General features: G+C 37.3%; 1 protein-coding gene across 3 annotated transcripts in view; it reads left to right on the plus strand.

Moving 5' to 3' along the window:
* Positions 1-16,764, plus strand: part of fggy (FGGY carbohydrate kinase domain containing) — a 91,643-nt gene that overhangs the window by 59,752 nt on the left and 15,127 nt on the right. For all 3 annotated transcript variants that reach the window (XM_069194223.1, XM_069194224.1, XM_015355778.2), the window contains 3 exons: positions 6,781-6,888; positions 8,235-8,296; positions 11,495-11,642. In XM_069194223.1, coding sequence (XP_069050324.1) covers positions 6,781-6,888; positions 8,235-8,296; positions 11,495-11,642 — 318 coding nt within the window. The remainder of the gene's footprint in view (positions 1-6,780; positions 6,889-8,234; positions 8,297-11,494; positions 11,643-16,764) is intronic.

Below are 16,764 nucleotides of genomic sequence, written 5' to 3' on the forward strand. Positions count from 1 at the left end.
TTAGATGACATTTATAGAAATAAAAAGGGAAAAATCACATAATTAAGTGAAATTAATCTCTGTGATTGAAGTTTGTTGCTGGTGGGAGGCATTTTATGTCAGATTCAAGGTGCTATGGGTGGGTTTTACACAGTACATTTTCCGTTGCTTCAGTCCAATCCATTAAATGAAAATATATATGCTGAATTAGCAGTGGATGCTTATTTAATATAAATAAGCTCTTTCTTGATTTGATAAATTTACAGTATGTACTGACATATGTACTGACATTCAGGTGTAGTTTTAAAAGAATTCCTCAGATAAAAAAATTATCTGTGTTATCCTACTATATAATTGAGGAGAAATGTGGAGGGAAAAGGTTGTGTTCGAGTAGCATGTTACCAAAAGCCAAGAAACTTTATAATAAATAAACTTTGATCTAAGTCATATTTGATTTAAAAAAAGTCAGCAATTGTCAACATGAACCAGCTTGTTCTTAAATGGCAAATTAAAACCTTTCTCTTAAAAAATAACAATGCACTCAAAAAAATGTAGTTATTTTACATTACGACCAGGACATTAATTAATGTTTTCCTCCCAAAAAATAAAAATGTATATGGAATTCAAAAATAGACAGTGTAATTAAACTGACATACTGTAGTAGATAGAATTTCCTGCTCCAACCTAATAAAGATAAATGAAAGTTCTTTACAGGACATGACAACTTCTAAACCACTGAAAACAACAATGTAGTACTATTTGGAACAGTTAAGTCTTTCAAAGTGAAAGGGATGCATTGTCTGTCTTATCTGTAAATCTTGGCATATGTTTGAGAAAAAAGGCTGGATAAATTGAAGTTAAATGTCTTGTGTCGCTCAGCTTTTATCCCAAAATTTACATTTACAGTACCTTAAAGTATTATATAGAAGCACTTACTCTACCCAAAGACTGAGAACATTACTTTTAAATGTTCTGTGGGTCATTAACAGTTACTTTCTCCTCAAGCTTCATGATCTTTTATATTTCACTTGGCTAATTTTGTTATTGTTTACCGATTATTCTCCTAATTTCTCTGATGTTTAGACATGCTAGGAGTCTGACAGCGGCCTGGGTGCCAGCATGCTCACAGTAACGCCATAGACGGATCTGCTGAATCCCCTGAAGATTGCTGCAGGGGTCATGTAAAAAGATGATTAGTTTAATTGGTGGATGGGGACAAAGGAGTCTGTCTTCACTTGCTCATTCTTCCTAAACGGGTAAAGACGTCGCTCTGAGCCAAGATGTAAAAATGCTGTTCGTGACACCGAAATTATGTAGGCACATAAAAAATAATTGCTGTTTTTTAAATTTTGAAAACTAGGCTCAGTCATGTCCACATTAAATAGTGTAGTTTGCTTTGCGGTACTAACACTGTTTCACACTGCTCCTTGAAACAGTTGGGTTTCATTGCATGTTTTAATATCTGTCGTCGATGGCTGTTTGCTTATCTGCAAACAACCTGGGATCGATCAAAGTGTCTTGTGTGAGACATGTAGTAGACTCTACAGGTTTCCAGTTGGACACAGACTGAAACTGACGCCCCTACACGCCTTCTGCACTTTTCCCTCTTTTAAAACCTCAGCAACAAAGGGTCTCTGTGCCTTTAACAACAGCTGCATACTGTTTCAGTAACATTAAGGAGTACTCATCATAGGCCAGTTCTGGGCCTGTGTTTTATGGAGCCATGAGAAGCTTAATTTGTGGGCAGTGTTTCAGACTTTGAAAAGTTTTTTGTCATTTGCTGCCAGCTGGAAACCTTTCCAAGCAATAATAACTTCTCCAACCAAGTGAAGTAAAACTGAAGAAGACTGTTTGATAAAATGTTTGATAAGCATTTTTAGATAGTAAGATATCACAATTTTTTGCTGCTTTTGAACAAATAATACATGGATATTTTTCAGACATCAAAGTCACACAAGATTTTCTTAAGTGTAGAAAATATATTGTGATAATGTCTGCACATCTTTATAGCCTTGAATATGTTGCTTTTTCAATAGCAGAAAAGTTAAAATGTTCATGGATTCTGTTTTAAAGCTTTGTATTCAAGTCATGCAAAGCTAAATGTTCTGGGTGTTAAGGAGTGAGCACATTTGATGATGTCATACTGAGAAAAGCTATGTATGAATAAGGGCATACAAAAACACCAGAAAGCTTTTAATAATAATAATAATTCAGGAGACAGTAAATTGAAGACTGCAACTTCAAGGACTGATGAAAAGAAAGAAATTGAAATTTCTTTGAAATTTTCCAATACATTAACTCTTTGCATTGTGTGAAGTGCATATTAATTGGGCTGATCCTTGAGTAACCACAGAAAGTGTGAGCAAAACTAGAGAATTCCCTAGTCATATAAAACACTTCAATAAATCCCTGCTGGGAGCTTATCATTATAGAGAGTAAATTTGTCCCTCAGCTTGTTTTATTATTTCTAAGCACTTAAGAGACTAAGTGGCAAGTGTTTAAGACTGAACTAGAAATGTGTGAATGCCTTGTTAAGGTGGGGTGAAGTTGGGTTTTCTTTCAATTACACTTATTTTAAAATAATTGCAGTGTTGCAAAGTATTTAAACATATTTTCCATTCATTTTGCATTTTTAACTGTGTAGATTCTTTGAGAACCTATAAGTGTGTCTTTGCTTATGAACAGGCCAGAAGTAGAATGTTTGATTGTCTTGCAATCGTCAGATGTCTGTTTAAATGTTACTAGAACACAAGTAATTGAGCACTTGAACTCTCCATTGTGGGGAACTTAATATGCTGATCGGGCCCTACAGCCTGTCAGCGTAGCCTGTGGATATATTTTCTAATGTCTCTAGGCAATAATGCACTATTTGGACAGCGGTTTTTCATTAGTTTTAAAAGGGTGGGGGCATCATTACTGTATCTCTCATGCAGGGCGTTTCAGCTGTTTTTCTTCAGAGAAGCTTTCAAATCTCTGTGTTTCTGTCAATCTGTAACATCTGCTTGTTATTGGCTCCGGTTACACCCTATTGGCCCACACTCGAGGTTCATGGCCCTGGGGTTCACAAACACTGTTGATTCCTGGCTAAGCTGGTCCATGCTTAACCCAGCCGCACGCCCTTTCTTTTTTAAACTAATAACAGATTGCAGAGTCATCTCCGGCTTTTTTCGTCTTAGGCCTCTGATTAGCCCCATAATGTTCACCGCTGATCCTCAGGAACAGATGAGCCAGCTCCTCTGTTTCTTTCTCAGTTTCTCTTTTTCTCCTGGAGTCAAAGCCTCTTAAATCAACTCTTTTCCTTTTCGAAGTTCTTTTCAGAGAAGTTGCAGAATGTTTTAAGTTAAAAGAACATAATGATTTTAATTTAAAGTATGATGTCAGTAATGCTTAGTGACCTGAAAAAACAGCACATTTACCTGTAATATAGTGGCCCTTGGAGGTGGAATATTTCAGAATGACCTCTTACTTTTTGAATGTTAAGACATATATGGGTTTAGGTCCTTTCAGGCCATTTAGGATTCAACTGCTGTTGTAAGGCATTATTTGACTTGTAGAAGGTAGTAAAATAACAGCAGACAAATGGCAGATAGGCAGATAAAAGCCTTTTAAATTGTTCCCTGTAATGTTTTAAAAAATGACTAATCTATGTAGTCACTGTGCATAAATATAATCATCAATCAGGAGAGATATAACTCTGAAGAAAAAATTATTGTAAGAGTGCTTTGTGTGTGTGGTAGGAAGGGTTAAAACCAGTGTCTGCTTGCTAAAGTTCCTGCACCGAGGCAAATGGAATTCAGTCTGGCTGGCTGGTGGAACATTTTAAAGAGGAACATAAATAAGCCCTGCAGGCCTGTTGTGACCCTGGAAGCTCTTGTGTGCCACAGGTTTCCCAAGGCATCTGTGCTCTGGGCCTGTGGAAGGCCAAGCAGATGACAGGTCTCTGTGCCAAGTCTTAGCGTTGATTTGTAGAAGTGTGGCTGTGGGAAAACACAAATGCCTCAGCTTTTAATTGCTCTACTGTAGATCCTCGTGTAACCACAAATGAGCTTTAAATTTAGACCTGGGCCAGAAATTCCAAAAGCTTTTCTATCAAAAGACTGCCTGGTTGTTCTATGCTGGAAGTATTTTTTGATACTTTGCACTATTACTCTTCTTAGTAAATACCAATATTATTTACAAGTGTAGCGCAGACCTCTTTGCAAAGAAAGACATGTTGCAAATTATGCTGAAGCCAGTCACATTTTCTTATGATTTTTTTCCTGGCTATGTGACAGCTTTGCAGCATTTGTCCCTGTTGAGAGGAACTCAGGTTGAAGATACGATGTTACACACTGTATTTTGTGTGTAAACACTTTTTAACAATTGTAATGCTTTTCTGCCCAGAAGGAAACAGAAATATAAATTTGTTAAGGTAGTGACACAAGCAAAATATGTATGTTTACTGTATAACATTTTAATGTGATAAAAATGGTAGAGAAATATTAGAAAGAAAGTTTCCTTATTCTGTACATGATGCCTTTCTGACCCATTGCTTTTTCTGATAGTTTTATTTTTATTTCTTTATTATTTGTTTGAAAATTAATCCACATGTACAGTAAAGGCAATGTTGATACCAATGCACTGTATTAAATTCTCTTAAACAGCAACTTTCTTTTTTTGAAATTATCAAGAGAAAACAATGAGTGATATAATAACTAACAGTGCTACTTGATTAAACTAGATTCGTTGTGTAAATGTTTTAAGTTTACATTTGAAGGTTTCGTACAAATGACACCTTAGAATAGAATACAAGAGGTGAAAATCCTTCAGGGCAGTTACTGAAAGTGTCTATTTTTTCTGCCCTGTGTCAGGTGAGATGTTATTTTTAACTGACCCTTCTAGTGAGGTGAACCTGGTGAAGAGTGCAGCAGGCTGACCCTTCTGACCCAGCAAATTTCTTCCCCATGTCAAAAGGTCCTGTAGTGAAATCAATGTAGACGGTCTTCAGAGAGTTGCCTGTGTACATTCCTTTAGACAAATAAACCCACAGCTTTCCCAGTAAGAGCAGGGTAGCCCACTGCAGCTTGGTTTGCTTTGGCTTTGTAGTGGCTTGACCCTGAGGTGTGGTGTTGGTGCATTATCTATAGGTTCAGCCCCTCCTGCTCCCATCTATATGGAGATGTCTGCAGAGAGGAGCATGTCAGTATGAATAGTGTTATTGAAACACGAAGCAGAGAAATGAACCAGTGACCTCCTCTCTCTGTAGTTAACACCCAACAGAGACAGTAGAGCCAGGACACAACAATATAGAAAATACTTTTTGGAAGGAGTTATATTTGCATTAATGTACAGGGACAAATAAAGTTCAGAGCTACAGAAAGTTTTATTGTTGAACTGAATGCCAGGAAGCAGAGCATTGTAAGTGGCACTTCAGTTACTAACCTACAATTATAAAAACTGCCTACAATACTTACAGTATATATATTTGGTTCTGCAGCTGAAGCATAAATCGTAAAGAAAAAAAACTCACATGGTGTGCACTTATGTATAAAATCAGATGAAGAGATTTTTGCTTTAGGAAACTTAAGAAAAGGTGAAGTAGAAATACATTAGTATTTGAATGTTGTGCATTAAGCAGAGGAGATCAAACTGCAGCTCAGGGGGGTTGGCTAACTCAAGCGCATGGTGAAATGGTAAATAAAGGGAAGAAAGAAGAAAACAAGCAATTCTCCTGTAAAAGTATGAAAGTTAATGTTTTCTGCACTTGCTTGTCTCTTCCCTTTATTACATCCTGTATTTTTTATATAGGGGCAGTTTATGTCTGGATATAATGACAGTCTAACACAGTGAAGCTCGACAATCAAAAATTTAATTAACCTACTGTTGAAATCTGTTGACTAGTCACCGCAGATTGTTGCTGGAATTGGAAAATTCTGAGTTTTTTTCTGATAGTTTTATAAAACAAAATTGTTAAACAAAAATAATCATTTACTGTCAGTGGATTATTCTGTTGGCTATTTGTGTAGAAGCAGGTTTGACTTGAGTATTAAGGAGTTATGCAGATTGTAAATTAATTTTGAAGACTAGAAGAGCAGAAGTGAGGGTTTTGAATCTGTGCCACTTAGATGGCAAATAATAGAGGCTCCATCTTTGTGGCACACAGAGAGGAAAATCTCTCTACTGCTGATGTTGCAGTTCAGTTAAACACTTCAAGCATCTTTTAATAGAACACTGCCAGTCTAAAATGAATGTTTAGATTTAGTGTCTTAAGCAAGATCTGCAATGAATGTTGAAGTTAGCCCAACATAGCTGTCATTCACTTAATATAATATATTGAACACATAAAATGCCATGTACTGTAGATCTGATGCAAAAAAGCTACCAAACCAATGAAAAATGTATATTTTATGATAGTTGTAAAATATGTGCTCATTTAGGTCAGCGTAATCTCTAGCCATATTAATTATACTATTAGACAAATCATTGTAATTTCAATACAATAATGTTGGAGATTATTAAAAAAAATAATTATGATAATTCTAACATTTTTTACTCCAAATGTGATGTGTGATGTTTGATGATATGCATTTGGTATGTATCTCTTAGGGTTATTTGAGAACCTACAGTATACATTATACTTACAAAAAACAACTTTAAGAAAGTTGACATAAGTGTACTTTACAGATAAAAATATATTGTATATATGAAGTCTGATAAATGTTTTAGTACACAGTTATGAAATCAGTGTTTTTTATTTCAAATAAAATTGTTAATATTGCATTTTTCTTTTTTCTATAGTTTATTATGTCATTTTATTTTCAGATCAGCAAGCAGCCAGTCTTTGTACCAGGTGTGTGGGGTCCATATTACTCTGCAATGGTTCCAGCATTTTGGTTGAATGAAGCAGGACAAAGTGCCACAGGTAAACTGGTGAGTTGGAATAGGTTCTTCCTAGAATATCCATGAACTGGAACTGTAATGAACCGTCAAATTAGTCCTAATGTACTGTGTTTGTAATTTCTTTATTAATCATTTTAGTTTATTTAATTATTTAGATATTTTTACCCAATAAGGATACAGTAAGCACAGCATGGTGGCACATTGGTTATCATTGCTGCCTCTTAGCACTAGGGCCCCCAGTTCAATTCTGGACCTGGGGTAATATGTGTGTGGAGTTTGGATGTTCTCCTAGTTATTGTAGCGAACAGTTCTTTCCGGACCGTATGCGGACGACACAGTCTGACGGAGTGGGGAAACATTAGGCAAATGTCATGCAGGAAAACGGGGCTGAAGACAAGGGGGCGTGTCCAAGGTGCGCTGGTGCACGGGGGAGGTGTGGCCGAGGCGAACAATCCGAGAGTAGTCCTTAGGGAAAATCCAAAACACACGAGAAAGTCCAAAACCAGGTGATCCATCAGAAGAAGGAATTAAAAACACGAAGGCCGGGTCGGAACCGGCGGAGAGGGAACAGGAACGGGAACAGAGATTAAAAACTTAACGGGACCAGGCGCTTCCAGGTCCCGGACTCGCACGATATGGAAATCAGCTGCAGAGCCCGGATGAGCGTCAGCGCCTGGCTTTTAAGGTGGGCTGGGAATGGGAAACAGGTGCAGAGAATAAAGTGAAAGGGCTGGAGCACCCTTAAGGAGGGGGGACTATAATCGTGACAGTTATAACCTGAGGTTTCCTCTGGATGGTCCGGTTTTTTCCCACACTCCAATAACATACTGGTAGATTTATTTACTTCTTGGAAACCTGCCCCTGGTTGACAATGTGCCTATGTCTGTGTCTATGTGTGCCCTGCTATGGAATGGTTGTATCTTGCCTTGCGCATGTTGCTTGCCAAGATGCACAGGGTTCCGAGATTCACATTGACCCCGAATCTCCTGTGACCCTGAATTGGATAAAGCAGTTTGAAAATATATGGATGGTTAGTTGGATGAAGATACACTATGCTGGTTTATTTTTGCATGTTAATGTGGGTATTCTTGTTCTCTTTTGATGGTGCCAGATGTGTGCGAAAAGCTTTGGAATTTATTTTAACATTGACTGACCATTACTGTGAGCAGATCTGTAGCACCTAGTTCCCGCTGAATTTCAATGGATGATCTGAATTTCACGGTTCAGGAGCAACCTTTCACTGCAGTGTGATGGGTTTCAACTTTCTAACAGTAAAGAGAAATTAGCTAAAGCACAGCTGAAACAGAAAGACCTTGGTCACACTTTTTTCCTTGATTGTTTTCCAGCTTCACTTAATGGTTTATATTGTGTTGTAGATGGACCATATGATTAAAGGGCATGCTGCCTTCCCTGAGCTAAAGGAAAAAGCTAAAGAAAGGTTTGTATGTTCTTCCCTGTCAGCTCCACATCTTAGTTACCACTCAGTGACTCTTTGGTTGAAGTAAACTGTGCATGGTGCTGATAGCTGATGGCATCTGTAGTTTAATAACTTATCTTTAAGGAACATAAAAGATCATCAGTGGTGACGTTCATTTTAATTTTCTATAGCTCCTTGTTTCATTATTTCTGTTATGTAAAGTGGTTGAATAGATCTCTTAATTGTGTAGTTAAATCATTTATTAACAAGCAGACACTACTTTATGCAATAAAATCCTTTCTTTTGAGCAAACTTATGACATTATGGCTTCATATACAGTACATATGTTGTTAATTGGAGCCAATATTTAGCGTTCTCTATCATGTTGTGTCATGTGGTAATTATTGTAATTTGATATGTTGGGTGGCAGTCGAGTGAACGTTTTAACAAGTAACACACTAAAGAAAAACACCAAACAATCAGCTCCCAGCTTGATTTACTGAACATGATGTAGTGTCAGCACTAACATGTTCACAACGCACCAAGAATGACACATTGGCATGCTGAGAGCATTCTTGAAAAAACATACCTTTTGGTGGCCTGGCTGAGATTCTAAACAAAACAAACATCTGCTGAGAAGTCAGGGGTTAAAGCTGTAAGCACATGTGAGTGTCCCCAGGGACCTCATTAGAGCCTGACAGGGGAGACATTAAGAGCCGGTGAATTATTATTGCAAGCTGGACTTTTCAATAATGAAGGCTTGTAAAACCTGAGGGCTTGACTCTGGTTCAGGTAAAGACGAACTTCATTAGTCAGCCAGTTTCTGACAAACCTGGTATGGTACCTTTTATTAAGTCTACAGTTTCATACTTAATTGTTCTTCACAGCTGGTAAAAACTGTTTTTCTCTTGCATTTCTATTGCATTAAGCACATGAACAGCATAATGGCATATGGATAGCACAGGAGCCTCTATAGTTGTCTTTTTACACTCTTATAGAATGCACTTCTAGGATCTTGGATATTAAGAAAACTCTGTTTTGAGTAAAGTCATATAATATAACAGAATTTACCTTTTCTAGCAGCAACTAAACATTATGTTGGATTGTAATTCTTTGACTGAAACTACTGCGATTGTAGTTTTCTTACGTTTTTTTTCTCAGACCTGTTTTTACTTCTAACTACAGACCACAAGACCATAAACTGCATTTGAAGGTGTTGAGGACCTTTAAATCATTTCCATAATGTGTTGTTTGAAACAGAGAACCTTCTGTATGCAGTGCATAGCCCTTGTACTTCACTTACATTATGCATTTTTATACCATGACCCATTGAGGTGAACCTCACCAGGAAAATGATTCTGTATGAAAATGAAATAGATATATAGGTTAATTAATTGATACAAGCATGCCTGCAGACCAGCAGTGCCTAGAGCTTCAGCAGGCCCACAAGCAGCAGACATCCTTGGTGTCATCCACACTTGTGCTTTATAGACATCAAAGTTTGCAGCTGGAGTCTGGTACAGCAATTTAAAAACCAAACCTTCTCTGGGCAGTTTAAGGGTTTTCAAGGAAAAAAATGTAATGTGCTTAAATGACTGCTGTGTAGAATTTATTTGAAAAAAAAAAGTATTAATTGCACCTAGACATATTTCTTTTTAAATATTTTAAAAATTTTACAAAACATAAATGCTCATTGATGGAATAGTAGTTTTTTTTAAAGAATGTCAAAAGAAATGGTGTATGAAGTTGTATGAAGTTGTTTCTCAGCAGATAAAAGACTGGTAAGTTGGAGAAACTAGCGTGTTTTTTAACTTCAAGTGATCATCAACAAATCCTTTTCTGAGGAATATTTGTTAAAGCACTTGTTTACCAGACTTCATTTTTATGATGGAAGTAATTGATTATTCCCTTAAATCTTCCTCCTCTATTCCCTTTATAAATAAACAACTAATAAAGTAAAACATGTGTTTTGCTTTCCCAAAGTGAACTGTGAGCCGGCACAGGGCTTTGCACGTGACCCAGTCTGAAGCAGGAATCCAGGAAGCCCATGTTGTTTTAATTAGTGCCCTCTGTCTTTATGGACCACGTATCCTGGCTTTGGTTATGAATTCAAGCCAAAACCTAAATACTGTCCATGGCAACGCACTCCCCCTCCTCCCGCACACCCCACTGTTCTGCTCTCTATCACTTTTTTGTGTATCAAGCCCTGAAATTAAGGGGTGATGGGAAATGCAGTAGAATGGCTTGATATTTTTACAAGATTGCCTTGCTATTCCCCAGCAATCATAATAAAACAGACAAAGGTGAGCCTTGTGAGATCGTCTAGCTCTGAATTACAGTACCCAGACTAATTCATTGACTGGATCAGCAAATCCAGCTTCAACAGGAAAACAAGAAAAGTTATGAATTAGTGAGACTTAAACACAGTTATCTGATTCAGGTAAAGTTCCTTACAGTCTGGGTTTTCACAGTGGTAAGGCACTACACTATTTTACCATTAGGTAGGAAATAAAGTTCCATTTTAAAGTTAGATATTGTGTTCTTTCCTTTGAAACCACTTCTTTACAAACAGCTATCTTCCAAGTGTTTATTTACAACCGCACACATGAAGGATGAATTAAAAGGTATTATCAGGTAATTATACTTAACATAACATAACATCACTTCATTACCCTATACAATTTCTTGCATTAGGAATTAATCTTTTTGCATACCCCAGCTTGCTCTCCATGAGACACACAGATACACAGACAGGGAGAGAGCCTGGGGTCAGAGCAAGGGTCAGCCATTGTACAGCGCCCCTGGAGCAGTTGGGGTTAAGGGCCTTGCTCAGGAGCCCAACAAAGTAGGATTCCTCTGCCGGCTGCGGGATTTGAACCGGCAACCTTCTTCATTTATTTTGTTAAATGTCCTCTTTTAATTTGCTACTCTCGCTACCCAACCTAATACAAAAGCAGTTATTAAAGTCCATATGGTTATTATGTTTTAAATATAGACAGTGCACTGCAGACAGTAAAAGTTTCTTTTAACTTTTATAATTAGATGTTTAATTCCTTTGTTTTAACTGCACATTAATGATGCCACTAATTTGTTGGTATAAATATTACATTTAAGGTACGTGAGCTACAATTTACATTGTACTCTGTAAGTTCACTGTATTTGAGTACTCTTTTTTGTTAAACTATCATATATCTTTTCTCTTCTTTTTGCACTATGTAGTGGGGTGAATATCTATACTTACCTAAATAGTCATCTGCACACGATGAGTGTTGACGCACCCCTGGACGTGCTCACTGCTCACCTGCACATCTGGCCAGATTTCCATGGCAACCGGTCTCCGTTGGCAGATCCCACTTTGAAAGGAATGGTAAAAAGAAACAGTTTTTCTGTATATAAAGTATGGGAATATGATCCATTCCATTTCAGGAATTTGACACAACTAGTTTTTATTTAATTAATTAGTTATTTATTCATAAAAATGTTTAGAGATCTGTGTGATTAAAAACCCTGCCCTTAGCTAGTTTAGATAGTTGTACCCTGTTGTACACTGTCTTGAATTTAGTGATTCTCAAATGTCTTGACATGTGAGCTACCTTCAAAGCAGTCTGAAATGAAGACGCTTTTAGATGTGTGAGCATACAATTCACTGAATGGGATATTTAAGACATGTTATGGTGGTTGACTTGCTGTTTTAACTCTTGCGGATATTTGGCATTGGGATTGTAAATTTAACCTCAGTTTATACAAAATCACTGTAATGCCCCCACATCAAATGAATAGACACTTTCAGTTGCAGCAAATCCATGGTTTACTTGAGGAGCATGAGACAGTCTTTCATCTCTCTACCTGGCCTGAACAATCGCCAGATCTCTGACCTCCTGGAAACTGGTGAAACTTGCAGTTTATTGCCCTTATCATATTCATCAATTTCCCTACGGGATTCATAAAGTATTATCTATCTATCATATCCTCAGTCAAAGGCTACCCCTCTCGAGCTGCAGTTTATGATGGTCTTTGGATGTTCTTCCTTCTCACAGAGGTCAAATATTATACAGCTGGGGTTCCCAGTATTTTGGTCGGTGAGTGTAATACAGAGACCTGTACAGTGCTGCTTGAAAGTTTGTGAATCCCTACTTAGTTCTACAAATGTTACATTTTCATTGTGAAATCCTTGTTTATTGAAAATTAGCCCTTACTTTTATAAGTGCTTGTGCAAAAGTAAGTGAACCACATTAGGTTCATTAGATTAGTCAAGCAGGCCAGTATAACCAGGTGCTAAAATAATTGGGTACCAAGTTAACCAATCAAAGAGCCAATCAAGGTTTAGGATGCTGTCTACTATATAAAGGTAAGAAATCTAGTCAGCTTCGTCTTACACAAACAAGTAAGTGTAATGCACTGTGCCACAATCTAAAAAGACTTCAGACAATCACGGAAAGAGTGTTGTAAGTTCTCATCTGTAAAATATTATAAAACCACTGCAAAATCTTTTGGAATTCGTCAGTCTACTGTAAGACAAATTGTCTTCAAATGGAGAAATAGTCACTTTACCTAGATGTGGATGTCCTACAAAATTGTCCTACAGAGCAACAAGAAAACTCATCCAAGATTTCCAAAAGAACCCCAGGACTACACCTAAGGATCTCCATACTGTACCTCTCTTGCTGCAGCTGCTGTCCATGTTCATACCTCACCAATACAACACAAGCTTAATAGCAATGGCGTTCATGGGAGGGAAACCTCCCATAAGTACTTGTCTTAAGTTTGCAAAAGACCATCTGGCTGATCCTGTATATTTTTGAAAGAATGTTTCTGGACCAATGAACCTAAAACTGATCTTTTTGGCCATGCTGTGTTTGATGTAAATCCTGCTTTTCTGCCCATGGACCTGGACAACTTGCCATCATTGATGGAACTATGATTTAATCTCATATCAAAATATTCTGGAGGAGAATGTCAGGCCGTCTGTCTGTGAGTTGAAGCTAAGCCAGAAAAAGGGTCCACCTGCATGACAATGACCATTAACATTCCAGCAAATCTGCCAGAGAATGGACTAAGAGGAAGAAATTATGTGTTTGGAATGGTCAATTTAAAATCCAGGTCTCAATAGAAATGTTGTGGAAAGACCTGAAGTTGGCTGTTCATGCAAGAAAGCTATCAGATCTGGAGCAGTTAAGCAGTTTTTATAAGGAAGAATGGACAAAACTTCCTCAAAGCAGATGTGAGAGACTGAATACTAACTATCAGAAATGCTTGGTTACTGTCATAGCTGTTAAAGGATTTGCCACTGCTTATTGAATTAAAAGGTTCACTTACTGTTGCACACAGGGTCCTTGAGTTTTTGTTAAATAAACATGATTTTTTTTCATAAATAATATATATATATATGTTTGTACGTGTGTCCATTATTTGGGGTATTTTCATTAAATATAGTAAAATATTGAATATTCTGTTATATTTATATATTATAAAGATAATTTGTCTTAGACACGTGAAAGATGAAGGATTAACATACTTTCAAGCAGTGCTGTAGTATCGTTTTTCTCTCCTCTCTCAGTACACATGTAAAAAGTTCCTACATGCTGTATAGTTTATTTAATGCATGTAATGTATGTTTGAAAACTGTTGACAGAGAACCTCAGTGCTGCATGATGGATGAATGATGTTAAGAATAGTGTCTTTTTCATTGTCTTTCTTCTCACTGCCTTTTGCTCTCATTCTCCTGTTGTGCTTCCACTTTTCTTTTTTCTCTTTGTCATTTAAGTGGATCTGCTTTAAATTTCTATTAGGGACTTTCATATTAGTCCCTAATGCTACATCTCTAAAGTCCCTGATTAACAAAGCCTTTTTTTCAAGATAAAGAATCCTTTTCTGTGAATCCACATTTTCCTATACATGCAATTTTTGCTGATCAAGTTAATGAGCTTCGAGGTTGTAATTTGAAACACCTGTTGCTCATGTATGTTACAAATAGCTTTAACAGACATATGCAAAAGCATTTCATTCATTTGGCTGGCTTATGGCTTCTACATTGTTGGCTATTGCCTCTCATATCTTCTTAATTGCAAATTAGTTAATTTTTTATTATTTTTAAGTACACTAATTTACATTGTCATCCCACAGACATTAAATTTAAATTTCTTTAATGGCACTTAAAATTCTGAAGGCCATTTCTGACTACACGGGTGAAATACAGTCCCTTGAATTTCCAGTATGTAATGCAAAATGTACACTTAACCTATTTTGTCTAGAAGTAGAAAATACACTTTTAAACGTTCTGCCAAATAATCACACCACAAGAATTCATTTTTTGATTCTTTTTATTCTTATGTTCAATGTTTTATCATCCTATCTTGATGGTTCATGATGGATTCCCCTAAAAATGTATTACTTCCCTCTGTGTGTCAAGCTCCCTTTATTGGTATAAACTTATTAATAGTTACATGTTTAACATTTTGTATTAATATATTTCCTTTTAACAGAGGAATGGTAACAGTCCTAACTTCACCATTTGCAGTGACTAACATAGCCAGGTGTGCAGATTAGTCTGTTGTCCTGGAGGCATAAGTAAACTTCATAGCCTCTGTAAAATAGGAATGGGGTATCACTTTCATCCTCTCTTTGAATACAGGGATCACAGAAATCATCTGCAACACTGACAGAGACATGTTTTAAATTGTGTTTAACTCTAAAATAATGTGTTTTTAATGAGGAGTCCCATAGTCATTAATCAAGGCAAATTACAGTACATTACCTTTCGATATGCACAATGTAAAACATTTATACCATTCTGCATTATTTGTATACTGGATAGTTTTTGTGGTCTGGAAAAGAGCCTGTTTAGTCTGTGAAAGAATGGAGGAATGAGAACTAAAGCAACAACACCATCTGGTTCTCCTATTGTAATTGGTGCTGATCCATGTCTGTATTCCTTATCAAACTTTTTTTAAAATAGAAATCAGAACAAGGGTAGGAAAGTGTACGCGCATCCAGCACAATGAAAAGGAAATCTTTACATTTCCAAATATAAAATAGGCAACGTATCAAGTAGGAACAGAGTTCTTGTAGGACTTACTTTCCTATACAGTAAATTGGACTAGTGCTGGCTCAGTACCAAATGCATGTAATTAGATCACTAGTGGTGCCCAACCCCAAGTTCTTGCCACAGTAATAAAACTGGTATTGCATCGCCCAGAAGTTTCCTGGTTCTGGTTTTAATTTTGTGTGTGTGTCCTCCCTGCTCTTTTTTTTCACTTTTAAATTTTCAACATCTTTCTACTTGTAGGGTGTGTTCTTAAGGATGCTGTCCCTGCTAGTCTGTATAATATTTATCTTTTTTTTATTGAACAGTAATTGTTCAATAGAGTAGCTGTTGTGTTACTGTTGCTGGAAAATGGTCTTTATAAAAATGTTTACTTAATGTTTCCTAACCACAGGGTCAAAACAGATTAGGAGTGTTTTCAATTGTAAATGCATATTAAATGCCATGAATAGTAACAGATTTAAGAATCTTGCATTACAAACATTTGCTTTCATCTTGACTGCTGAAGTAGTTTTCCAATTCTTGTCTTGAACTAAAGGTGTTACTTACTTTGTTTCCAAATTTTCATAAATATTCTTTATCTGTGTTAATATGTATTATCTCCTGCTTCAGGAGAGAGAGTTATGTACTGTACAGTAGATGCCATTTAAAGCAGTCCTACCACCTTGTAGCCTGATCTCTTCAGATCTCAGTAATTATAATAATTATAATAATTGCTTACACTTATATAGCGCTTTTCTGGACACTCCACTCAAAGCGCTTTACGGGTAATGGGGACTCCCCTTCACCACCAATGTGCAGCATCGATGATGATGCGAAGGCAGCCATAGTGCACCAGAACGCTAACCACACATCAGCTATCAGTGGGGAGGAGAGCAGAGTAATGTAGCCAATTCATAGAGGGGGGGTTATTAGGAGGCCATGATTGGTAAGGGCCAATTAGAAATTTGGCCAGGACACCGGGGTTACACCCCTACTCTTTTCGAGATGCGCTCTGGGATTTTTAATGACCACAGAGTCAGAACCTCGGTTTTACGTCTCATCCGAAGGATGGCGCCTGTTTTACAATATAGTGTCCCCATCACTATACTGGGACCCACGTGGACCACAGGGTGAGCGCCCCCTGCTGGCCCCACTAATACCTCTTCCAGCAGCAACCTTAGTTTTTCCCAGGAGGTCTCCCATCCAGGTACTGACCAGGTTCACACCTGCTTAGCTTCAGTGGGTTGCCAGTTGTGAGTTGCAGGGTGATATGGCTGCTGGCAGTAAAGCCTGGTCAGTACTGGGTTAGGAAATGTCTACAGAAAAACCTGGTTGATCCTGATTGTGATGTTGCATAAGTGGCACTTTTTCTTCTGAGACATGATTTCCAAACCAATGCCACCATGTGGTGAATGGGGACACTGTTGTAGGAGGTGCTATCCTTTGGATGAGACCTTAAAGATAG

The sequence above is a fragment of the Lepisosteus oculatus genome, chromosome 9 (genome assembly GCF_040954835.1).
Source record: "Lepisosteus oculatus isolate fLepOcu1 chromosome 9, fLepOcu1.hap2, whole genome shotgun sequence".
In the NCBI taxonomy this organism is placed as follows: domain Eukaryota; kingdom Metazoa; phylum Chordata; class Actinopteri; order Semionotiformes; family Lepisosteidae; genus Lepisosteus; species Lepisosteus oculatus.